Raw genomic sequence first — 24,462 nt, 5'->3', positions numbered from 1 at the left:
GCAAACAGGAATAACAAGCATTTTTTTTAAACGGTTGCCATTTTGGGTTTAATTCTGGGAGAAAACAGCGAAGGAAATAAATATGTCAAGATTGAAGATTGATGCGCAGATGTATCTTTCATTGTGAAACGCTGAGAGTAAATAACTGGGACCATGCCATCCGTCTCCTCTCAAGCATGGATAGTAAAGGATAGCAAAGGAGAGAGGAAGAAAGTCTCATTTATTTTTGAATTATTAATATTCTCCCTGAGGGGAAGTACATAGTTCCTGGAGGTACTGCAATACCAAGTCGATGCGTGGAGAGGATGAAGCAAGCGCCTAGACTTTCAGCACCACGCCTGATATATTGCCTCTCTAAAAGGTCCGGCTCCTTTAAGAAAGCCGGCGACTTTGTTGCGACAGCCTCTTGTAAGTCAGCGCTTTGCACTGACGAACCAATCAAGAGAAAGCGAATGGCCGTCACACCAGCCCTGGAGCGGCCTGATTGGTTGCCACCTTCCTGGTACGAGCACCGCGCGGCTGCTAAACTTCCTATCAGCCCACCGGACCAGGCGCTTGGCAAAGTGATTGGCTGCAGCTGCTGGAGGACATTGTAAAGGAGGCGAACGGAGGAAGGAGGGGAAAGATGTCTTAGGGTAGCGCATCTTGAGAGGCAGGCAGGAGGCGAAACGGCAGGAGGGAACATCGGGGTGGGGGTGTGGATTGCTACACATCCCCGGGGAGAGGAAAATCAACAGCACCAGATAAAGCTTGGGGGAAGTGGGAATTCGGGGAGAGAAGAGACAGGGGCAGGGGAGGCGGCAGGTAGGTTTACCTGTGGAAGTGCGTATTAAATACCCTGTCACTAGGTGAGACCGGATGCTAATGGAGCTACTGAAGAAATGGTTGGGCCATCCAGAAGAGCTCTACAACCTTGTGAAGTTTAAGATGGGCGGCTATAAGGCAGTGATGCCTAAGGTAGATGAGGTAAGTGATGTATCTCCTTGGACCCAAGGCAGAGGGCAGTTGCGATTGAAGGGTCGGGTCATGCTCCTACAACCTCTCAGCCCTTGGCTCTCCTTCCACCCTTTTCAGTGGTATTCATTGGTAAAATAGAGAAGAGATACAATTTCAAAGGGAGTATGCATGTACCAACTTTGGATTTGCAAGGTGTCTTACAACAGAAGTGACATAATACTTCTGTATTCAGGGCAACTTAAATAGCAGAACTCATTGTAGAAGCTCAGAAGTGTCTTGAATTAAAAAAAAAATCTGGTTAGAAGGTGACAAACATGAAAAAGAGGAGAAAAAGATCTTTTGAGCCATATTGCCACTGTTTCTGAGCTGGCGTGACAGTTTTTGCCTCTGGATTTTGCTGCGGACCAACAATTATATCTACTTCTTAACAAAAAGTTGTCAAGTTTATTTTATTTGAGGAAGTATTTGAGATTCTTTCCTGCTGCATCTTTTATTCTAACAACAATCCTATGAGGGTAGGTCAGGCTAAGAGAGAACCTGGCCTAAGTACACCCAGGGAGAGTCATACCTTAGTAAGCATTTGAACCCAGGTCTCCCTTTTTGCAATCTGCTATTTGTAACATATGCTAAACACTGTCCTTTCATAAGACTGTTTCAGTTACAATTCTTTTATGTAAGTAATCTGGTATGTAGGACTTGGGAGGGAGGAAGCAAAGCCAGATAATGTTAACTATCTAGTTGACAGATTAAAACAGCGAACTGTCAGCGGATGGCATGGTTTTAATGGCCTTTTGTGGCATTAATGTCTCAGGCTTCAGGGGGTCAAAAATTAAAGCATCTCTTCTCACTAGTAACATCTCAGTGGCCTTTGTATATACCTGGGAATAGGGGCTAGGACTTGTAGTTTACACTGGGAAGTTTCTAGGCAGAATGAAGCCCCTTTTAAAAAAATTACTTAATGATGTACACTGCTTTCTCCATGGAATATGATGTCATACACATAGGGGCTCTTCTGTTATTGCTTCCATCCCTCTTTAGCTCCTTCACATTCTCTAGATTAGGTTAGGTAATATGCCCCAAATCCACAGTTACCTTTATGGCTTAATATGAACCTTGGGTTTTCACATAATGTGTGAGAAATACCTACTGTCTACCACCAAAGGTCACAAGCTCACTGAAAATATACAGCTTGCAACCAAAAAGAAAAAAAATACTGCATTGGTGCATAATAAATTTTAAGGGTACTTTATTAAATCATTTATATTCTATCTTTCTGTTCATACAGTTGAATTTCAAGGCGATGTACCATGCTAGCCAAACCAGTGACAAAATGAAAGATGGAACCTTACAACCAAAAACAGAGGATCAACACTCACAATTACTCCTTCCTCTTCCTCATAAGCATAATGTCTCAGTGTCCGTCTAAGACCTGGACCTGTGGCGTGGGACCAGTGAGGGGCCCTTCTTATAGCACATTAGTCCAAAGGGCTAGGCTGCTCCTGTTGAAGGAGAAAACAACAACCCCAAACCAGTATGTGCACATTCTGCTAAAACTGTAAAATAGCTTCAGAAATACCTACAGGTTTTATACCTGCTTGCTTCACATTCAGATACAGGGTAGCCTCTGTATGTTAGCATTGGGAGGCCACATCTGAGGAAGGCCTAGGCAAACAGGGCATAGTTTTGTGGCCCTCAGGGCAACTGGTGGCTGCTGTAAAACAGGATGCTAAACTAGCTGGACCACTGGAGAGCTCTTCATATTTTTACGTTCTTTAAATGCGTAACTAGAATAGGAACCTGTACATTATGTATGTAATGATTTTTCCCCCATGGGTAATTCAGTAAGTGATCAGTTTGTAAGATACAGCAACCAACCTATTGAATTCAGGGTGCATAACAATCTAATGTGGATTTAATTGCTTTCCATCTACATTATGTGGAGACAGTACAGTCTAGACATGTTTTAAATAACTAAATTTTATCCCATTTCCTGATAATAAAAGTGGGTAATAAGATGGTAGAGTGATAGGGAATAGAGTACATTGAGAATGATGTACTAATTAACCCTTGTTAAAAGTGCCACTTATGTCACCTGAGCACCTTTGAAGTATAAACACTTTCTCTTTGAAAGAGAAAATGTGGATAACTTGTGACTCCTTGGGCCAGTTTTTTTTGCGGGGGGGGGGGGGAGACTAGCATGTTTCTCTGGCATGCTACTCCCCCCCTCCAAGTATTTTTATCTTGCTTGGTTGCAACCTATAGTGTGTATTATGCTTCCATTCCTGAATTACAGGTCAATGAATCTGGATCAAGAAACCAAAGTTTTAAATCCTAGCTTACTTCTGGACTCTTTGATCAGTGCACAGGAAGTTTCTCTTTCCCAAGCTTCCCTTCTCTGGCTGGTCCTGTGATTCTCAACATAACTTTTTTGGTGCTCAAGGGGAAACCCCCCTTTCTTTATTCACCAGCATGAAAGCTTGTCAGATCCAACCCCCAGTGCTTCTTTAGATGGTTGGGGATTTGGAGAGTTAAATGAAAAGAGTTTTAAGATACATACAAACAATTTTTAATCCCAGGATCTGTGCCTTTACATGGTAAATCGTGACTTCCTGTTGCCTTCCTGCCACAAATCAACATACCTGTTTCCAATCAACACAGGGTCAGTGTTCAGCTTTTCTGTTCACCTCCACCTTTTTATTGTTGAAAGCACCGTTTGTATGTTTATGCATTTCAAAATTTGTTCAGAGTCTTATTTCTTAAACAAAAAACCAGACAGTTTTATTTTAAGTTGAAAAACTGCTTTGGGAAGAAAGGGCAGAAATGGATTTGTGATGTTGCAGGCACTAGCCAATTGGTGCTGGCTCCTGCTGCTGATTAGCAGAACCAGTTTCCCGAGTTCAGTGTTTAGAAAATCTCATACATCTGTCTGCAACAGAATGAGTGTACTTCTCCAACCACCCTACCGCTTATTTATTCATTTATTTGAATCTATTTATATCCCACCCTCCCCGCCGGAGCAGGCTCAGGGTGGTGTGTATCTTTTTTACATAAAGTACAAAACCTGGGCAAAAATTCAAGATTGCTTCATACAAGTTAGTTATGATTACGCACTTGAACAACAATAACAAAGATTATGAAATAGAGTTGGTAGCTTGGACAGATTTATTCAAGGTATGCATGGTTAGTCAAAGCTTTAGGCCAGTGTATTTGGAGTCCTTGGGAGGATCCAACTCTGTTATCTATCTGACAGTACAGTCTTAAGTTTGTGTATTTGGGAGGAAGACTTCTAGTATACCTGGCTGAATCTGAAACTTCCTTGTATTATAAAGTGTAATCCTCAATATACTATATAATCTTATGATGTAGGCTGTTATTTCTGTTTTGCTGATGACTTAGAGACTTGCCCCAAAGGCACCTAGTAGTTAATTTTTGCTTTAAAGAGCAGGTATGTAGATGGGGTTTTTCACTTTGCAATGGTATCCTGGAACTAGGCCCAGTACAAAGTTGTTAGTTTCATGGCTTTGCAAGGATGAGAAGAAAACCCTGCACTTAATTGGCACCAAGACTTGGGTTCAAATCCCCACTTAGCCATAAAGCTGACTGAACTTTGGTGGCCAATTAGAACATAAGAACACAAGAGAAGCCAATGCTGGATCAGGCCAGTGCAGTTCAACACTCTGTGTCATACAATGGCCAAAATCCAGATACCATCAGGAGGTTACAATCTATTTGGGGCCAGAATACTCTCTGCCTAACCTACCTCTCCAGCGTGTTTGTGAGGATAAAACAGGGAGAGAAGAACTATGAATGGTGTCCCTAGCTTCTTGGGAAAAAGAGCAAGATTGAGTCAGATCACTGGTCCGTTTAGTTCAATATGGTCTAATCTGGCTGGCTGTCATAGGCAGAGTAGGCCATTCCTGACATCAGCCTTTAATTGAGCCTTTTACATGTAAAGCACACTCTTCCTCCAAACCATGACTTGCACTGCTGTTAGTTGCGGAAAAATTATTTTTGCCCTTCTTGAACATATATGCCCTTGTCATTATCAAGTAATATCTACGGCTAGCAGCAGCTCTGTGGACACATGTTTTTTGTATTTTAGGAGTGCTACACTTGATCCTTTCTGTATTTGAGGAGTTTTCTTGTTGATTTCCACCTCATTCTTCCCCCTCTAGAATATTGAAAGCTTCTCACTTTGAGTGGCCTGAATCCTATGTATTCAACATTCCATTTGTTGACAAGTGATACACAGATATCACTTATCGGATGCTCTTTGTAGAAAAAGTCCAGCAGGAGCTCATTTGCATATTAGGCCACACCTCCTGGCCTAGTAGCACGTGGCTGCCACATGGCGGGGTGGGCCAGCCCAAGGGAGCTCTGCTCCTGTGGGCTCTAGCAGGAAAAAACCTGGATGTTATCCTGCCTTTCCCATCCCCAAATATGAAGAGTTTTTTATGGTGGGGTGTGGGGAGAGGGAGAAATCATTTGCAAAGCAAGAAGAAATACCCTTCTCCCTTATGCAAGTTCAGGCCAGCAGCAGAGCAGAGAAACATTAATTTGTAGGATTAAGGTTACAATATGCACACTTGCTTGGGATCAGCAAGATGACTTAGTGGAACTCAATCCCAAACTGAACCTTCCAAGAAAGTCCAGGGTTGCTATACAGAGGAAGGTACCAATGAACATCTCTTGGCTTGATAACACTGCTGGGTTGCTGTAAGTCACCTGTGACTTGACAGCACTTTCTGTCACCACCGGTCCCAAGAAAGCAAGCATAAGAGGTGCTGTAGGATCCCTGTTTGGTAGTCACCTGCAACAAATGAAAGCAATGGCTACACAGTTCCCCCATTAGAAAACAGACAATGCTCATCCTTACAGCCAAAATCCTACTACGATTACTTGGATGTCAAATTCCTTCCCAAAAAAGCTTGCATTTCTCTACAATTATTCCTTCATTCCCTCTGACCTAATTACTGGTGTTTGAACTTTGCTGTGCTGCTATTAGAATAAAGTCCACTGGATGGACTAGACTAGAGCAGCTTCTATTAGGGCTGCAGATGGTCCTGGAGAAAAACGTCCTGCCCCTTTAATAGCATCTTGATGTGTGGAAATAAGCATATGAAGCTTTTCATACTACCAACTTGTAAACAGGTCCCTCCCCCAACAGACGGCAACCCGAAGCTTCTTGCTGTCATTGAATTCAGGGCAACTTAACTGGAGAATAAACACAGATAAAAGTGTGGTGCCCCTCTGCCTGAAATCGGGAAGACTTAAGTAGCAAACAGCAAAAACTGATTTCAGTGGCACTTTTAAGACCAACGAGGTTTTATTCAAGGTATTTTTAAAGGTGCCCGCTGAACTCAAAACTTTTGTTTTACTGTTTCAGAAAATGACTTGCAAACAGTTGCTTTCAGCTTGCAGCCCGCCCAGAGCATGAGCGCGGGGGTGGGGGGAGCTTGAGGTCTGCTATTCTCAGGAACGCGTGCACAAGAACCAGGTTGGCTGGAAGGGAGCTCTGACGCTTGGAGCGCACAGAGTTAAATTGCTCTGCTTTGGGGCGTTCTCCCCCTCCCCGTTTGCTAGCCGAGAGGCGTGCCTAATGGGGCGCAGGGTAGGGGCGGTGGGTGTGTCTAGTTGTTTGCTCGCTTGGGTGGCTCGGAGGGGTGTCTGCCGTGCCCGCCGGGGGTGGGCCTTCCTCGCTTCCCTGGGCCCTCGTCGGGAATCGGGGCAATGGAGAGCCAGCCTTGTTCGTTTTTTTTCCCGGGGGGCTAGCCGCCCGCCCCCGGTTGCGTCCGGCGGGCCCTTTCCATGGCCAGCTGCAGCTCCAAGGCCGCCGCCTCCCTTTTCAAGCGCACCCTGGCGCTTTCTCCGCCGCGCGGTGGCGGCTGCGGGCGCTGTGGCGGCCCAGGTTCTTCGTGCACGACGTCCCTGGGCAGCGGGCGGTTCCGCTCTGGGGGCAGCCGCCTCTTGCAGCCGCCCCCTGCGCTCCCGCCCCGCTTCCTGGCCACTCAGCCCCTCTCTCCGCCTGTCCTCTTCCTGCAGGACTCGCTCAGCGACAGCCTCCGCACTTGCTACAAGTACTTGAATCAGACCAGCCGGAGTTTCGCCGCAGTCATCCAAGCGCTCGACGGAGAGCTGCGGTGAGTCGGGGTGGGGGTCTTTGGGGGACGGTAACTTAAACTCGTTATAGCTGCACTTTTTCGAAGTTTGATGTGTAAAGGAAAGAGTTAACGAAGTGGGGGGCGGGTTTAAGCTGCTGCCTTCGCTCAGACTAGTAGGACTCAAGTTTTTAGACAGAGTGATTGTCTCTCAGTATCCACATCAGACATTTTTAAAACTACAGATTTAATTATTTGTCTGCGTGTAAGGTAACATTCCCTGAATGTTATTCTTACTATAGCTTTATGAGGTAGGCTAGACCAGGGATAGCCAAATTTGCTTAACTTAAGGGAAAGGAAAGGAAAGATCCCCTGTGCAAGCACCAGTCGTTTTCGACTCTGGGGTGACATCATGACGTTTTCACAGCAGACTTTTTTTAACGGGTGGTTTGCCATTGCCTTCCCCAGCAAGCTGGGTACTCATTTTACTGACCTCGGAAGAATGGAAGGCTGAGTCAACCTTGAGCCGGCTACTTGAACCCAGCTTCAGCCGAAATCGAACTCAGGTCGTGAGCAGAGAGTTCAGACTGCAGTACTGCAACTTTACCAGTCTGCGCCATGGGGCTCCGGTAACTTAAGAGCCATATAGAATAAACGTCAGATGTTTGAGAGCAGCAAGACATGAGCATCAGATGTTTTGAGAGCTGGAAGGCAGGCAGGCAAATAGATGGGAGGAGGGAGAGGTGGAAAGAAAGCAACTTCAGTTTTAAATGCACTCTCCAAGCTGGCCAATGGGATGGTGGGGACTCCGAGAGCCACACAGTATGTGTGAAAGAGCCACAGTTTGGCCACCCCTGGGCTAGACAACAAAAGTGATTGCTGCAGGGTCCCTCCATGAACTTCCACTGCCACTTGAGTGAAGCTACTCATTCCACTCACTGGCTTTGAGCAGCATCACACTAATAAAAAAACAATCCTAATAAACTGACTCCAGACTAGGATTCATTTGTTTATATTATTATATGTTATAGCTTGGGTAAAAAACTTTGCAACAGCCTACTAGGAACACTCTTTCTCTGCAGTTTCTTTTTCACTGTTAAGTAGGGATTTGGGTTTTCCTAACCCTGCTCTTATACTATAACCGCTACACACAGTGGTTTGTCTGTCTGAGATCCATGCAACTGCTTTTTGTCTGTTATAGTGGCTACTATATTTGGTCAATGTAGAGCAGAGCCTTTTCAAATGTTCTTTTGTAGTGATACAGCATCTTGTACTGAGTCGGTCCATCTAGTTGAGTACTGTTGATTCTCTCTATGTACTTCATTTACACCCCACCATTTTCCCCAGTGGGTGCCCAAAGCATCTCACAACATTCCCCGCTTTCCTCTTCCTCACAACACTAACCCTGTGAGGCTGACTAATCTGAGAATATAGGGCACTTTCACACATGCTAAATAATCCGGTTTCAATCCATTTCAGCGACCGTTTGCAAGTGGGTTTTGCCATTTCACACAGTAAAATTGAATTCCAAAGTGGATTGAAAATGTGTTATTTAGTGTGTGTGAAAACACTGTGACTGGCCCAGGATCACCCAGCAAGCTTCCATGGCAGAGCGGGGATTCAAGTCTGACTGCCCCAGACCCTGTTATGATGCTCTACCAGCTACACCACACCAGAAAACTTTGGCTCTTTGCTAAAGGTTGTCTGGGGCAGAGAAACTTCTGTTACCTAAGGAAGAGGCTGGAGTTGAACCTAAGACCTAAACACAGTACACACACAGCCTCTAAGCAACAGTTTTTTCAAGAACCTGTGTAGCGTTCTTGTGCAGTTGCTCAGGGCAGTGCGAGTTGCAGTTTTCTTACAATCTTTCTTCAGTGGTGATCTTCTCAATGGGATATGTGTCATATGCATGTTCCAGTGGTCCAGCAGCATCACTACTAAACTGCGTAAGAAATTGACTTATCCCTCAGTAGCAGCCAATGGGGAGAGGGATTAAATGGTTTGCTTGGAGCTCTCCAAGCTCTTTGTCTGTTTGGAATGAAAATGGGTTTTTTTGTGAGTTGCTTCTAGGAATTGGTGAATATGCGTTTCCCATTAGATTGGATTCCAAAGAACGATTGGAAGCAGACTGGGCTTTGATCTTTGAGGCCTGCTTTATTGCTGTATTGGGGCTACATCTGCCTCTCTTTGCTGCTTTCCCGCAGCAGGGTTTCCATCTGCATGTCACTCCAGCCGCTGCAGCTTATTTAAGCAATGGGGAGTCTATTCCCCTGAGATGCCTGCTATTAACTCTGTAGCCATAGAACTCCAAGTTGCATTCTTTCATCTGGAGTATCTTGAGTTGTTATTCTCAGGTTGTCTTTTCCTATAAGCAACTGTGCACACCAGCTTCCAGGTTAAACAGTCTCGTTTGTTGGGAGGGCCCACACCCATGCAACTGAGTGAGCTAGTAGAATGTTACAAAATCAACGTTCCCTTGCACATCAGAGAGAATACTAGGTTAGAATCTTTCTCACACACAAAGCAGGTGCCCTGCCAGTAACATTCTGTACACACACAGAGAGACACCCTGAATACACTCAAGAAGACAACCTCTACTTGCCACATGCTGGTGAATGTATCACAATTTTTTTCTATGTAGAAATCAGATACCAATAAGTCACTTATTGTGGAGTGATCACCCAGGGTCTGTAGTTTGCTTTGGTCAGTAAATGGTACCACAGGATTAGAGGGCATTGAGTAGCTTTTGTCAACATAGTCCATTGTTCCACTCAGCCACAGCCCCTGATGTGTTCTGCAACACATCAAGGACTGTGGCTCAGTGGTAGAGCACCTGTTTTGTATGCGGAAGGTTGCAAATTCAGTCCCTGTCATATCCAGTTAAAGGAAGTAAGGCAACTGGTATAGGAAAAAGATCTTTCTTTCCTGGAGAGCTTGGAGAACTGCTGCCAATCAGAGTAGACGGTACTGAACAAGATGGTTTACTGAACTGACTCCGTGTAAGGAAACAGTTTCATATGGTGCAGAAATCCAACTGAGAATGAAGTTTCCTTAGAAGCTGTTTTTGCGTGTCTTTCAGTTTTGTGCACCCCACCTGTTGTGTGTTGTCAAGTAAAAAGCTGCCTTGCAGGTCTGCCCCTTGTCAGTTTCCAGGCATGGGAGAACCCTTGCAAGTTGACCGTCTGCTCATTTACTCATGCACACAAGCTTGCTCTGTGTGTGTGTTCTTCCAATGGAGCAAGCAGCTGCTTTAAACCAAGCCCCTCTGGGAATGACAGTTATATGTCATAAGAGATTCAGTTCATAAAGGAAGGCGAACAAATAGGAAAACCTGAAGTACCCGTTTCTGCTTTTCTGAATAACCAGCTTCCTATTAACTTTGAAACCAAAATACATTTTTAGCATGCAATTTGGTCAAATGTTTCTCTTCTCCCCCCCAATCTTATTCTAAATATGAAGTTTGATGCTAGCACCTAGAAAGCAGAAATACGTTTCCAGCCCTGGGTTGTGATGTTGAAACCTACCTTCTAGTTGTGGAGCAAGATCCCAGACCTGATTGTAATAGACAAATCCAGCAAGTATTCAGGTCTTCTGCATGGAAATAAAGGGAATTGAAATAGTTAGCTGTAGTGAACCGTGATCTCAGCTAAGTTTTGTGCAAGATTCTGTGCTGTACAGTGTATGTTGTGTTGTCTTCCATCATTTGTCATGTCAGATATAATTACCTATAGGAAAGAAAATGAAATGTGACATAGTTGGGCCCAAACCTTGGTCTGATCTCATGTCCCTAACAACTGTTTTAGTTTTCATTTAGATTTAGGGATCTTGGTGTTCTAATAGAGAATCTCAATGCAGTCCACATCCCTCTAGAAATGTGTTGGTAGATACAAGCTAGAAAATGGAAGGGAAGGAGGGTGTAGAAGGAATCAACTCTTACAACTGAATTCCAAAGGCTACAGTAATCTTAGTATGTCCTGCATTTTCACCTGGCCTCTGTAGCTGACTCTTGTATAACATTTGACTATCATGGCCTTGCAGGGAATTTACTTCCTTATGAGGGAGCTCCCCAGTCAACGTATGGCTCTCAAGGCCTCCCACCTGTAGTGCTCACCAGTGGGAACTCTGAGAAGCCAGTGTGATGACAGTAACAGATGAGGCCCGAGGAGACCTGGGTTCTAATCCCCTCTTGGCCACAAAGCTGACTGGGTGACCTTAGGCCAGTTACTGTCTCTCTCAGTGTAGCTTACCTCATGAGGTTGTTGTGAAAGTGGATTGACAGAGGGGAGAGACTATTGCATGCTGATCTGGGCTCCTTGGAAGGAATTCAGGATAAAATCATATTAGATAATGGTATCTGAACAGGGCCTCACCTGATTATCTCAGGATCTTACACAGGAGAAGAAATTATTTGAGGTATCCTGGACTCTGCCATTTAGGCCTTTAAAAGTTAACGTTAACATAAATGAGTTGCCTGTCAGTATTCTAATGGCCAAATAGTTCAGAAAGGTCAGTTCAAAAATGTAACAGTTTTCAGAAGGCAGGCCCAAATGCTTTTCTCTTCGGATGGCCATTCAACTAATAGTGTGTCCTCTTTTGTTCCTCACAGCAATGCGGTATGCATCTTCTACTTGGTTCTCCGGGCCCTGGACACAGTTGAGGATGATATGACCATCAATCTAGAAACGAAAGTCCCCATGCTAGAGAACTTTCACTCCTACCTGTACCAGCCAGACTGGAAATTCACGGAGAGCAAGGAGAAGGACAGACAGGTGCTAGAGAACTTCCCGACGGTGAGCAGGTTTGCCTATCCAGGTCTCTAATTATTTGGTTCTTAAACTGGCAGTGCATCCTTGACACTGATTCAAGAGAACATAATCAGCAGTTACTCTGTAGTCATACTGTGAATTTATTACTCATGGTCCTACTGCTGCAGAGTTTGCACTTGGGGGATGGTCGATGGAGGCTTAATTGATTGACTTCTTGCTTCCTGTCCTATTGTCTGGGCTGGGCATTTGTCTAGGCAGAGACTGTTTTAACTAATTGTTGAGTATTTTCAAAGCCTTAAGTTTATTGGAACAATGGAAAGAAACTTTCATTGGCCACAGATTTCATACTTGGGCTACTTATGAAAGCAAATCAGTTAACAGTCTTTGTAAAACAAATTCACTTTTTAAAAATGTTACAGTTGTATGCCCCCCCCCCCCCCCAAAAGCAGTGAACTATGCCCTGAGGACAGATTGTGACTTCCTTTGGAGATGCTCATAAATGTAGCAGGTAGCAAACAGAAGAAGCTGACTGGTTTGTCACTGATTTCTTTTGCCAAAGAAATGAATGAATTTTTTAAGAAGGCCACCTAGGCAGCAGGAGCATTCTGGATTTCTGGGAATATTACACAATATTTGGATATAATCAGACAGTAAACAGCTAGTCAGAGGTGCAGAAGTGACTTAAATATGTCACTAGTACTGTCTCTTTCAGAGGGCTTGAAGTAGAAGATGGGTGGTAACACTTTCTTACTGGTACAGGTACTCTTTACTGGTTGATTTTTACCTTTGTGGTTGGCTGATGATACTCTGTTTTATTTATGTAAGTATTTATAGCCTGCTTTTCTCTCCAGTAGGCACTTAAAGTCATGTTCCCCTCCTCCAGTTTGTATCCTTTATAAACTCTGAGGTAGGTTAGGCTAAGAGAGTGACTGGCTAAGGTCACATAGCAATGTGGGGATTTGAATCTGACTCCTACAGATTCTAGTCTGATGGCCAGAGCACTATGTTGCACTGGTTGTAAGAAAGAGAAGGTTTTGTTTGGATTGTCAGTGCTTCTGGTAGGTGTTCAGAGTCTAGGGCAAAGGGTAACCCCCCAAAATGCCTGTCTAGCCTTACTTGCATGTGCTTAAGGTGTGGTTGAGAAAATCCTTTCCTCCCCTCCCTTTCACTATGGTTTTCCTGAAAAAGGGAATGTACCTGATTCTGCCATACAGTACACTGATTGGTCCTTCAGGATAGGAATAGCTGAGTAGAGTGTCCTTTTCAAAAGCAGCATCTTTCATTGCTAAAAAGCAAAGGTATGTGGAATACTAACTGGTTGATATTGCCTCGTAGGCAGTTCAGCAGTTTTTTTGCTGCTGAAGTTAATGTAGGATTATGTTACAGCTGCTTGAAAATGTATGGCTTTCAGTATATCCATAGAAGCAGCAGTAGGGCAAGAATGTTACCCTTTATATATCATGACTGGTCTGGTTTTGTCAAGTTGAGAGAGAGCAGTCAGGATGGTTTTCTTGTTGTTTACTGTTTGTCTGTTTCTTATGCTTGCAATTCCTACCTTAGATCTCTTTAGAGTTTCGGAACTTGGCAAAGGTCTATCAGGATGTCATTGCTGAAGTTTGCCACAAGATGGGCCTTGGGATGGCTGAGTTTCTGGAAAAGAAAGTGGATTCCAAGCAGGATTGGGACCGGGTGAGTGAACTGGAGTGGGTCAGGGAAATTTGCAGGCTGGTGGGAAGGTTGAACTCCTGCAATGTACACCTTCAATAAATGGGCTGGTGATGACCATAGAAAGTTGGCTGTGTGAGCAGCTGTCACAAATTTATCATTTAGTGCATAAAGTTTTTGCATGTCAGTGACTATCGTTTTGATAGGGCTGTATTTAATTTACCCTGTAAAAGTAAATAAGTGTAATTTACTTTTTATGGGCTGTAGGTAGAGGTACCATGGTCAGCCCTGGTATCTGCTGAGGTTCATGTGCCTCCTAAGATTCAGCTGCTGGTCTTAGATCTTTAGGAGTGTTGTGGCAGCTATGGGATGGGAGGCTCTGAGGCAGCTGCCTTCATGACTGAAGAATGCCCAGTCCCCTACTGCGGCTTCTCCTGTAGGTCCTTTAAACTCCCAACTACACAGTCAAATTAAAAGGAGGACCAAGCTCAGAATGATGGGCTGGTTGCATGTGAGCTATGTGTTCCCCAAAGGTCTCTTATTTGGAAACTGCTAGACCAAGGCTGTACTTATATGTGAGGTAAACAGAGATTACTTTTCCTTGGACAATCAGTGAACTGACAGCAATTATCTTTGATAAGTGGCTCCTAAGACTTTGGCAAAGTTGCTAGAGCTTGGCTGTGTTTGTTCTGGCCATCAGCAACCCTCCAGGGAAATGACCCTTCAGTATCCTCCTTCATCATTGTATCTATTGAATTGGAGTACATGTTGCGATGGTTAAATATGTGGAGGATCTTTCCTGGAATTGGGATCCAGACAGGCTTATCTGCTTTCCTCCTCCAGATTGTTTTGGTGGCAGTTGAGCCACTTCTGGGTGAAGCTGGCAAGGTACCTTTTTGCAGAGTCATAGGGTGGCTTTGTATGCACATGATGATTCCTTGATGTCTACAGAACCCAAACTGTGTGTGAAATGGTCCCACAGATCAAATACAAGAGCTTCCACTGCATTTTTTCCTAAAGGAAGCCAATGAGATATATGACTGTGGGGCTAGTTAGCATATGAATCTGCCTGCATGGATCATTCTTTAGCTTTCAGGAGAATGGTCTTGGGAGGGCAATGGCAAGCTGCAGCTGGCTGCTTCTGTGTTAAACAGAATATTTATGTCATTCATCCTGCAACTTTTTGATCCCCACAGTATTGCCACTATGTTGCTGGCCTGGTTGGGATTGGCCTCTCACGGCTCTTCTCTGCGTCCAAGCTGGAAGATCCCATCATTGGACAAGACACGGAGCTCGCTAACTCCATGGGCCTTTTCCTGCAGAAAACCAACATCATTCGAGACTACTTGGAGGATCAATTCGAAGACAGAGAATTTTGGCCCAGTGAGGTAAAAGAAGGGAGGGGAGCGAGGGGGCAGACACAGGTTGTTTTGATAAGTGATTGTTGTGAAATGTTGCTGGTTCTACAGAGGCAGAGATTTTTGACATTTTATTTATATTTATGTTATGCATTCATTCCATGTTTTTATGGTTGGGATCTTCAGCTGGCAGTATGTTGGCTTTGATTATGTTTGTCTGTGCTGGTTTTACATTCTCATTTGGTTTTTAACATTTGCAACAAACTGCTGTGAAAAGTATATAAATCATAGTACAGAAGTACAAATCGGCAGTAAAATAAATCTCATTTCTGCCACAGACTTAAGTAGTCTTAGACAAACCACGTTGACTCGGACGCTCACCCCATTCTGTAACATGGAGATACTGGCCTATATCACAGGGCAGTTGTAAGGATTGTTGCAAGAATATACTTTGCCCCTTGAAAACTGAAAATGCTTATGTAAATGCATTATGCAAAAGAGCTTATTTTCTCTAGTTTTGTTGTGCCCTTCTTGACAGATGACAGAACCTTGATTCATACAGGGCTGCAGTGTGCTTTTGTCACCAAGTGGGGCTGCCCCATTTCCAAACGAGGCTTCAAAGGCATAAAAAAGATTAATGATTTCTTTATTATGAACAGATACTCTCAAAACCCTGTTGCTCAGCTCAAATGTTCGTGTAGTTTATCACAGAGCAGGAGCCACGATGGAAAAGGCCTGGGCTCTGGTCAATACCAGATAGTCCAAGCCTAAGTGATAGCTAACAGAGCTGCCTGAAGGCTGTAGCTGACACACAAGGATGTAGGGAAGGAGATGGTCCTTCAATTACGTGGGTCCCAAACCATGAAGGGCTTTTGAAGGTCAGAATGTGCACCTTGAGTCAAACTCTTAAATAAACTGGCAGCCAGGTTACCTTTCTCAAAACGAGCATGATGTATTCCCATCAACTAGCTCATGACAACAGTCAGGCAGCCCCATTCTGCACCACTTACAGTTTCCAGGTTGTCTTCAAGAGCAGCCCATTGTATAGTGCATTATAGTAGTCCCAGCTGCAAGGTTACGAAAGCATGGATCTGTATGACCAGACCTGCTGAGTCCATGAGCCTGCCTCTCTGAGCTTTTAACCTGTTCCGCAAAAGGCATCTATGCTCTGACCAGGCAAGTGAATTTTGCTCTGCTCCCTGAATGTTATGAGCAGCAGTCTTCCAGTCAAAGACAATATAATTGGATCAGAACTTTTTAGGAATATTGGGGGGGGGGGGATTTAGAGGGGAAACTGGGGGGAAAATCGCTTTTGGCTGTTTGACTTTTTCAAATTGTGTGTGGATTTTGTTTTAATAAGTTAATGATGAATAGATTTGTGGGGGGCATTTGACTCAGAACTGTGGAAGAACCCTCAGTAAACATGCTTTTCTGCTGTTCCCAGGTTTGGAGCAAGTATGTGAAGAAGCTGTCTGATCTGGCCAAGCCAGAGAACATCGACAAGGCTGTCCAGTGCATGAACGAACTCATCACCAACACGCTCCATCATGTTCCTGACGTCTTGATCTACTTATCCCGGCTAAAAAACCAAAGCGTGTTCAATTTCTGTGCTATTCCCCAGGTAGGTTGGATAGTCGGGGGTGGGTGGGTGTTGTGTATTTCCACCGCTTAATAGCATCCAGTGTAAAAATTAAATTGCAATGCCAACTCCTGCTACTGGACCATTTGGGGGAGGGTAGAGAAAGGCCTGGCACTCCGTCGTGTCTGGGCACAACTCCAAGTAACAACCCCCTCCCCCCCCCCGCAGCCAAAAAAACCTGGCTGTGCTGAGGGTGGGGTGGGAGGAAGCAGCCAGCCTTGACTCCACTGTGCCTGAACCCAGCTCCTCCTGGGGCAACACTTTTATTGAATTGTCATAGATGTTGTCTTCTGATACCCAGGAATCTGTTCGGGAGCTATTTTTGACTAAGAAAGGTTATAATAAATATGTTAAGTGCCATCAAGTCATTAAAAAAAGAAGAAAAAAGTCATAACTGAATTATGGTGATCCCAGCAAGGGGCTTTCAAGGCAAGTGCTGTTGCCTTCCTCTGTGGCCTCCCATCCAAGCACTGACGCTGCTCAGCTTCTGAGATCTGACAAAATTGGGCTATACCATATAATAAATACAGGTTAATATACTAAAAAATAGCTAATGGGTTCTGTCCTTTTGCCAGATTGGTGAATAGGCTTCATGGAGCTGGCTGCAGCCCTTATCTATTTTGAGGCCATCAGAATGGGCTGCAGTCTAAGGATACCTTTAGCTGGTTTGCTTTCTGTTTGGTGTAGTGGTTAAGTGTGCGGACTCTTATCTGGGAGAACCGGGTTTGATTCCCCACTCCTCCACTTGCACCTGCTGGCATGGCCTTGGGTTAGCCATAGCTCTGGCAGAGGTTGTCCTTGAAAGGGCAGCTGCTGTGAGAGCCCTCTCCAGCCCCACCCACCTCACAGGGTGCCTGTTGTGGGGGAGGAAGGTAAAGGAGATTGTGAGCCGCTCTGAGACTCTTTGGAGTGGAGGGCGGGATATAAATCCAATATCTTCTTCTTCTTCTAAATGTTTGGTGTTCCCTCTCGTGTGTAACTTCCCTGTACCAGTTCGTTATGCTGTGCGGTCTGGATGTGCTAAACCTTGATCTGAGCTACACAAGCATAGAATCTGGGCCCAGGTTTTCCATCTGAATGTTTTATAAATGTCTGCACTGGCAAAACCTTAGTTGCTGGCTGGATGGGGTCAGAGGTAAGGCTTGTGTACCAGAACAGTTCTTTGTTCCATTTCCATAATCAGCAGAAGCAGAGTAAGCAATGCACAGTAAGTTACTGATGTGGAGTTTTGCTTTTTCTTGGCTCACAGTTTTGGCCATCTGCTGGCACAGAATATGCACACTCCTGATAAGGTTCTCTCCTATTGTGGCCCAGGGTTGTGTTAATGTCTTTCCTCCTTCCACCACAGGTGATGGCCATTGCCACTTTGGCTGCCTGCTACAACAACAAGCAGGTTTTCAGGGGTGTGGTGAAGATCCGGAAGGGACAAGCTGTCACCCTGATGATGGATGCCACCAACATGGAAGCTGTCAAAGCCATCATGTATCAGTACGTGGAAGAGGTAAGTTGGGCAGCAGGAGCGCAGTCTTTATATAGGAATTCTTGGCGGTTCTACCGCCAGGAATGCTCTGAGCCGCTTACATGCAAAAGTGTAAAATATCACCCTAAAATCAAAACATACAGCAGAATAAAACAGTAAAAGGAACAAGAAACAATCCCAAGTCAATAAAAATAATCATAAACAGCAGAATAAGAGGGAAACCAGCAGCTAGCTAAGAAGTTCAGAGATGGCTTGTCCTTGTCTGTCCCTGCTAGTGACATGGACTTCCTTGGTGATTTCCCTTCCAAATACTGACCAGGGCAAACCCTTCTTAACTTATGAGGTCTGACAAGATTGGGCTAGCCTGAGCTATCCAGGTCAGGGCATTGGTAGCCCTAAATAAATACCATATTCTAGTTATCTGCAAACGTGATTATAGTTTTATTGGAGGATCAGAAGACCTTTTTAACCATCCATGAATTCTTCTCTTATTAGATCTACCAGAAGATCCCGAGCACCGATCCTTCTTCCAACAGAACTCAACAGATCATTGCCTCCGTCCGATCTTTGAGTGTACCCAGCGGTGCCCTCATCTCCCGGGTCCATTACTCACCCATCTATTTGTCCTGCGTCATGCTCTTAGCTGCCTTGAGCTGGCAGTATTTGAGCACCGTCTCGAAAGCAACAGAGGAATATGTGCACACGGGCGAGAACTGAGCAGAGAACAGAGCTCTGAGGATAATTTACTTTCAAGGAATGTCCCTCCCCCCCTTTATCTCTCCCTCTTTTTTGCATGTGTGGTGGGGAGCTGTTGGATTCCTAGGACTGCAGGGAAACAGGACTCAGATTTCAGTCACAAGCCATTCGGGGCTGGAAGTCTTAGCCTAGAAATACTTTCTGGATTTTGAAGTGTCTAACAAGTAACTTTCCAGACTTTGGACCCTTATTTTCCTTTTGGATGAATGGACTACAAACAAGTCTGTTTTGAGTCTTATTTTATGTATTTTTTTTGTTGCTTCAGACTGTTTTGATGTACATTTTGGACATAGGTTGCTTTTTAACTAGAATGTTAAAGATGCAGCTTTGCTGCTTGTGACTTTTGACAGTAAAACAAAAGTGTGAGATAAGTCACCGCTCCTTTTTGTTTAATTTTGTTGTATAAAAGGAGGTTGTCAGTGTGCAAAGCTAACTCTTTGTTGCTTAGCATGTAGCATTTGGTGTGTTGATTCCAACAGAGAGGAGAAACTATGTACTTCACATTTTTTCCTTGGCTTATTTAAGAGAGGGTGAAAGTGGGAGAGAGAATTCACCAGAGATAGTTTGGGTGCCCTTGCTACAGAGATAACCTTCCAGTGGCAAACCCTGATACTGTTGTTAATAGTTCAATATATATTGATAAAGTTGGGGGAGCGGGGCACGAGAGAGGGGTGTGTGATAAACAGGGATATAGTGGCTCTCTGTTCACCCACAATTGGGAGCAGAGAGACCCTGAGGGGGGTGTCTGCTAAAGGGGCAAAGTGGGAGGAGTCAAGCAGAAGCTGCACTGCAGTTCACATGTTGGTTTCTAGTACTCACCTCAGTACCTTGCTGTTAACACCTTTAGCTCTCAATTTATAGGAAGACTGAACCAAATAAGTTTCTTCATAAAGTGGCTTTCATCTGCCAAGGTGAGGGTGGTTTCTTATGGGACTTAGTTTGGTGTAGTGGTCAGAGTGACATGCTAGGGTCTGGGAGACCCAGATTTGAATCCTCACACTTGCTAGGAAGCCTTGGGCCACTCACACATGCTGCTTACCTTACCTCACAGAATTGTTGTGAAGATAAAATGGAGAACAATGTAAGCCACTTTGGGTTCCCTCTGGGGAGAAAAGCAGGGCATAAATTAAGTGGCCTTCAGCTGTCAAGCTGAGGCTTGTCTCCTCTGGTAGTGAACAAAGGGGAAAGGTACTGTAAGCTTCTTTGAGCAGCTGAAGATGCAAATACCCAAGTGGCCGGATCCAATACAAGATGGACTGATATGTACCCTCTTTGCTTTCTGCTTTAGTAAAAATTAGTCTGCTCCACCCCTTCCCCTGCAACTTTTCTCTATATACTGTTTTCCTGACTTTACCTCAGTTGTTTTTGCTAGGCAGCCTTCAAATCTTTCAGTAAAAGGCAGATGGGAGGGGCCAGAGCTCTTTCTGGGGCCTTTGAGAAAGGCTTCATTGGGGCCAGGCCTGGCAGCCGCCACTGGCCAATTTGCTACCACCTGACTTATCTGATGCACCCAGGCCCAATTGATTACTACTGTTGAACAGCAACAGTTGCAGAATTGGTCTCCCTGATTCAAGTTTGAAAGCCCACACTGCTGTGGAAACTCACTTGAGTAACTTCAGCACAGTCATTTATTCTAAACTTAACCTGCCTCTTACTGTGAGGATGAGATAAAAATTAGGTTGGTGTGTGGGAAGAGAGAAATGTCCTGCAGTTCTTGCAAGTTCCCCACCAGTGGCAGTAGCCACTACAAAATGCACCTGAGTGACTTGCTACAGCATGACTTTTGCAGCTTGGCTGGATTTTTCCCAGGAAGAGGCTGGTGGAGGGTGAAAGCTTGAAAGCCAGTGTAGTGGTTAGAGCAGGGACCCCCCCCCCTCAATATGGTGCTTGTAGGTGCCATGGTGCCCACCAAGTGCTTGGGCAGGGTTAGGTGGGGCTTTTGCACAATGGCTTCTGATTGGCTTTGCGTCCTGTTAAACAAAGCCTCTGTGTGAGATGCTGGAGAATTTCAATCTCTGACATTTTGTGGTTCTACCCACCACCTGTGTGAATTCCAGGCTCAAAAATTGTTGGGGGACTCTGGGTTAGTGAGTCAGATTAGCATCTGTGAGACCTGTGTCCAAAATCCCCACTCTGCCATGGGTGACCTTGGTTTAGTCCTACCTGGCCTACTCAGTCTTGCTGGGCTGTTGTGAGGGCAACATGGAGAAGAGATGCATGGGGAGAAAGGTGGGATAGTAAATAAAGTTGAAGACTAGTTTTTTTTTGGGGGGGGGGGGTTGTAAAGGCTGGTTGGCTTTATTTAATGTCCACTTGAAGGAGAAAATATGGGAACTGCTGCCAGATTATGGGGAAAGAAGAACAAAGTGACCCCTGCAAGTCTTCTTGAATTGTGCTGTTGCCCCCTAAGGTTATGTGACAGGCAACAACTTCCTGGTAGGGCTTTCCCCCCCTAGCCTTAGCACTGGGAAACTAACTCAAACACACCAAATAAAATTGCATTGAGCATATCATGTATACAGCTCCAAGTCAGGTGAGATCTTGAGTTCTACCTGGTGCAGAGGTTTTGAGCAGCATTCTCTGCATACTGATGCTTATTCTAATGTAATGTAACTACAGCAATATAAGTACCCAGTCCTCCATATAAGTAAAGCAACCCATCTCTTAAATAGTTTTGAAATTGTCAGTGACTATTTACTTGGTATTTTAAAAGCCTCACCAGTTTATAAAGAGATTGGCCTCTTTTTTATAAACTGGTATTATGCTCAGTTTAACTGCCCACTCTGCCAGGCTAGTCTTCCTTGCATAGAACCCAGAAAATGGACTCTGGTAGTACCACTGCACATGTGGATGATGCTGTCCGTTCACACTTCTTGCTTTCTATGTTGGCATCAATGAGTAAGCAAAGGATAAGAAACTTGGGGAGGGTGAGATGATAAAATGTATAGTAGAGATTGTGACTCAGTAACCATTTTCCAGTTGATAGGCTGGTGGCCTTGTAAAGAACACAAGACTAGATGGATTTTGATTTATGTACTAAACCAGCAGGTATTCCTCAAAATATACACAGCATCCTATACCAGGGGTGTCGAACTCATGAGGAATGGGTCTGACTCAAATGAGACCTTATTGGGCCCAGCTGGGCCATATGTGTACCTATTTAAGATTTGGTAGCAGTGATATAAACTTTTTAAAGGACACAAACAGAACTAAAGATTTTTTTAAAAAACATTAGCACGTTGGTCTTAAAAGTGCTTTCTTTCTATTTCTCCCATGGGATCCAGGGAAGTGGACAAAGGAGGCTCTGGCTCTTTCCCTCTCTCCTCGGAACCAGGAGTGGGAGGAGCCTCAGCCAATTGAAGGAAGAGAGGCTTGGCTCAGTAGCTCTGCTGTGCAATTGAGAGAGTCTGGCAAAGCAAGCTGAGATGCAGAAGGAAGCGAGAGAGGGAGAAGGAAGCAGATGTTCGGGGGCCTACTTTAGCCCTCGGGCCGCATGTTTGACACCCCTTTCCTATAGATTAGTTATTTGTGACAAAGCAAAACCCATTAGCCTATCTGTACTGTCAAGTTGTAGACAATCTGGACACAAACTACATTGATTTTTTTAAAGCCACACAGTCCTTCCCCCTCAGTTGATTTTTAATATCTAAGTAAACATTTTGCCCCTGCAGCAGGGACCATTCTTGTAAGTGAAATATGTGCCCTACACTTTAATACTGCATAATGAGGGAAGACCTCACTCCCAGAGCAGCCCTCCTACACATAACAGTTGTTTCCTAAGTGAAAGAGATTGTACTGGAGCATGGTAATCTTTAGTCCAAGCATTGTTTCTCTGGAGTAGGCCAGAGCTGTACTTTTAAGTGATAAGTTTTTACACAAGCACTTTTGGGAAAGGGTATGTTCTAGTTTGCAGAGTGCAAAGCCATATTTCCTGCCTCTTTTTCAGCCCACATAATGGGGAAAATTCCTTTAGCTGAGACACTATGAATTCTTTCCATCATGCAACTGATGACATGTTAATTTATGCTACAGTCTTGCAGTTCAGTGGGTGTTAAAACTGACATAAAGATAATCTTCAGATCTGAAAATACTGAAGTCTACTGCGAAAGAAAAATTGTAAGCCTTTTAGGCAGGGGAAGAAAATTGCCTTAGGTTAGTACCTCTCCCCAGATATAAAATATTTCAAGATAGCCACTCTTCTCCTACTCCATTAGATTCTTCTGAGACTTATCTTGTATTGCAAATCTCTTCCGCCCATACAGCCATGTTAAAACAGCTGAATGCAACTATAACACATCCAGAAGTTACCTGAATTGTGCAGGAAGCCCTTATTCTAAATGGTCTTTGAATCTTTTGCTCTGCATCTAGGCACCTGTTTCGACAGAGCTCTGCTCTCCTTTGCTTGGAGCCAACTGCACTGCACTCCAGCTGCCAATCAACCAGCAGCACCTCTTCAAATCTCCCCCCACCCCAGACAAATTAAGCTTGGTTCTCACCCCATTGAAGATTTAGGCAACACTACAGAGATACAAATTAGGGAAAGCTTTCTTCCAGGCTAAAGCAGAACAGTACCCCTTGCAGAAGGCAATTTTTCCCCACTTAGAAGTCATGCAAAGCCAACCAGGCGTTATGAGACAGAATTTATAGCTATATATTATACAAAATGGCACTAACAGAAGTCTCCTTGCTAAATAAGAGGAAAGGGTAAAATCAGCAAGAAACATCAGCTGTGAAGGAAGGAAAGACTACCTGCAGAACAAAAAACCCAGCTTATTCCTTCTCCCACCATCCCAGGGCCAAAAGGCACACAAGCTCCAGTTTTATACACACCTGAGCACACACAGCCATCTCAAAACAGTTTTGTTTGCTGCCCTCTGCAACTAACCCTCCCCTGTACAGATGACCAAGCTTCCTCATTCCAGGGCATTGTGATGGCTTGTGTAGACTCCCTGGCTCTGGAGAATTCTTGCTCCAAATACATCAGAAAAGGACTACTATCAGCAGTATCAGTACAAATTTACATAACAAGTGGATGAGATTGTGCTAGGTCAGTTGATCACTCCTAATCCTCCCCTTCCAAAGCACTAAGTTCAGAGAGGGAATCTACCTGTCTGCCTGTACTTCTGAAAGCTACATCCAGTTAGTATTATGTACAGAGGCTTAGTGAAATGCAACTACAAAACATGAAGCATTGGCATGCATAAGCATGAGACAATCTACGAATACATTAGTGGCATCAACTCATTTATTGCACTATCAAGTCTGTCAGTTGTTCAACATGCAAAATAGTTCCTTCCCTATTTCAGGCTGACGACCTTACTAGTCCTTTACAAGCATGTTTGGACACAGGCTAAGCTGGAAGACAGTAACTAGTCCAAAGAAAGCCAGGAATTTCACCCAAATGTCAACATCTATTCTGCTGCATCATACTGGGCTTCCGTAGTAACCAAGTGAATGTTTTTAAAAAGACTTATTTAAAGACAAAAGAAAAAAAGACACGTCTAGCAAGTAGCAGTGCCACGGGGGCTTTGTTGCCATTTGTTCTCCAAACAGGCACATGCAAGAACCAGGGTGTAAGTTCTGCTCTGTGGGCTTGGGAAGCAAAGCTATGGCACTCCTCTCCCCCATCTGCACCCCAAAGAGTGGATCACAGGATCTTCATGGTTACTGCCTCACCACACTGTAGAATGGATGCTCTTTTGCTACTTTTTCTGATGAAGGAATTATGTGCCCTGAATTCCAG

The 24,462-nt window shown here is 44.4% G+C and overlaps 1 protein-coding gene across 3 annotated transcripts; it reads left to right on the top strand.

The window, feature by feature from the left end:
• The first annotated feature begins 622 nt into the window (after nucleotides 1-622).
• Nucleotides 623-19,090, top strand: FDFT1 (farnesyl-diphosphate farnesyltransferase 1). 3 transcript variants are annotated; one of them, XM_060249864.1, is made up of 8 exons: nucleotides 623-966; nucleotides 7,000-7,097; nucleotides 11,662-11,845; nucleotides 13,382-13,510; nucleotides 14,683-14,874; nucleotides 16,289-16,465; nucleotides 17,832-17,984; nucleotides 18,459-19,090. In XM_060249864.1, the coding sequence occupies exons 1-8, from the start codon at nucleotides 859-861 to the stop codon at nucleotides 18,678-18,680; spliced, it is 1,263 nt and encodes a 420-aa protein (XP_060105847.1). In that variant the 5' UTR covers nucleotides 623-858; the 3' UTR covers nucleotides 18,681-19,090. The 3 variants fall into 3 exon arrangements, with proteins under 3 accessions (XP_060105847.1, XP_060105854.1, XP_060105838.1); XM_060249871.1 differs by lacking the exon at nucleotides 7,000-7,097 and having other exon boundaries at nucleotides 818-966; XM_060249855.1 differs by lacking the exon at nucleotides 623-966 and having other exon boundaries at nucleotides 6,584-7,097.
• The last annotated feature ends 5,372 nt before the right edge of the window (nucleotides 19,091-24,462 follow it).

This window comes from Heteronotia binoei, chromosome 1 (genome assembly GCF_032191835.1).
Source record: "Heteronotia binoei isolate CCM8104 ecotype False Entrance Well chromosome 1, APGP_CSIRO_Hbin_v1, whole genome shotgun sequence".
Lineage (NCBI taxonomy): Eukaryota > Metazoa > Chordata > Lepidosauria > Squamata > Gekkonidae > Heteronotia > Heteronotia binoei.
Note: the sequence above shows the minus strand (reverse complement) of the source record. Positions and strands in the feature narration are given on the sequence as shown.

Excerpts from the sequence above, each read along its gene's own strand:
- FDFT1 (XM_060249855.1), top strand. The coding sequence starts at position 6,766 with ATGGCCAGCTGCAGCTCCAAGGCCGCCGCCTCCCTTTTCAAGCGCACC. Across the intron at positions 11,846-13,381 it reads TGCTAGAGAACTTCCCGACG|ATCTCTTTAGAGTTTCGGAA; the intron begins GTGAGCAGGTTT and ends TTCCTACCTTAG. Across the intron at positions 16,466-17,831 it reads ATTTCTGTGCTATTCCCCAG|GTGATGGCCATTGCCACTTT; the intron begins GTAGGTTGGATA and ends CTTCCACCACAG.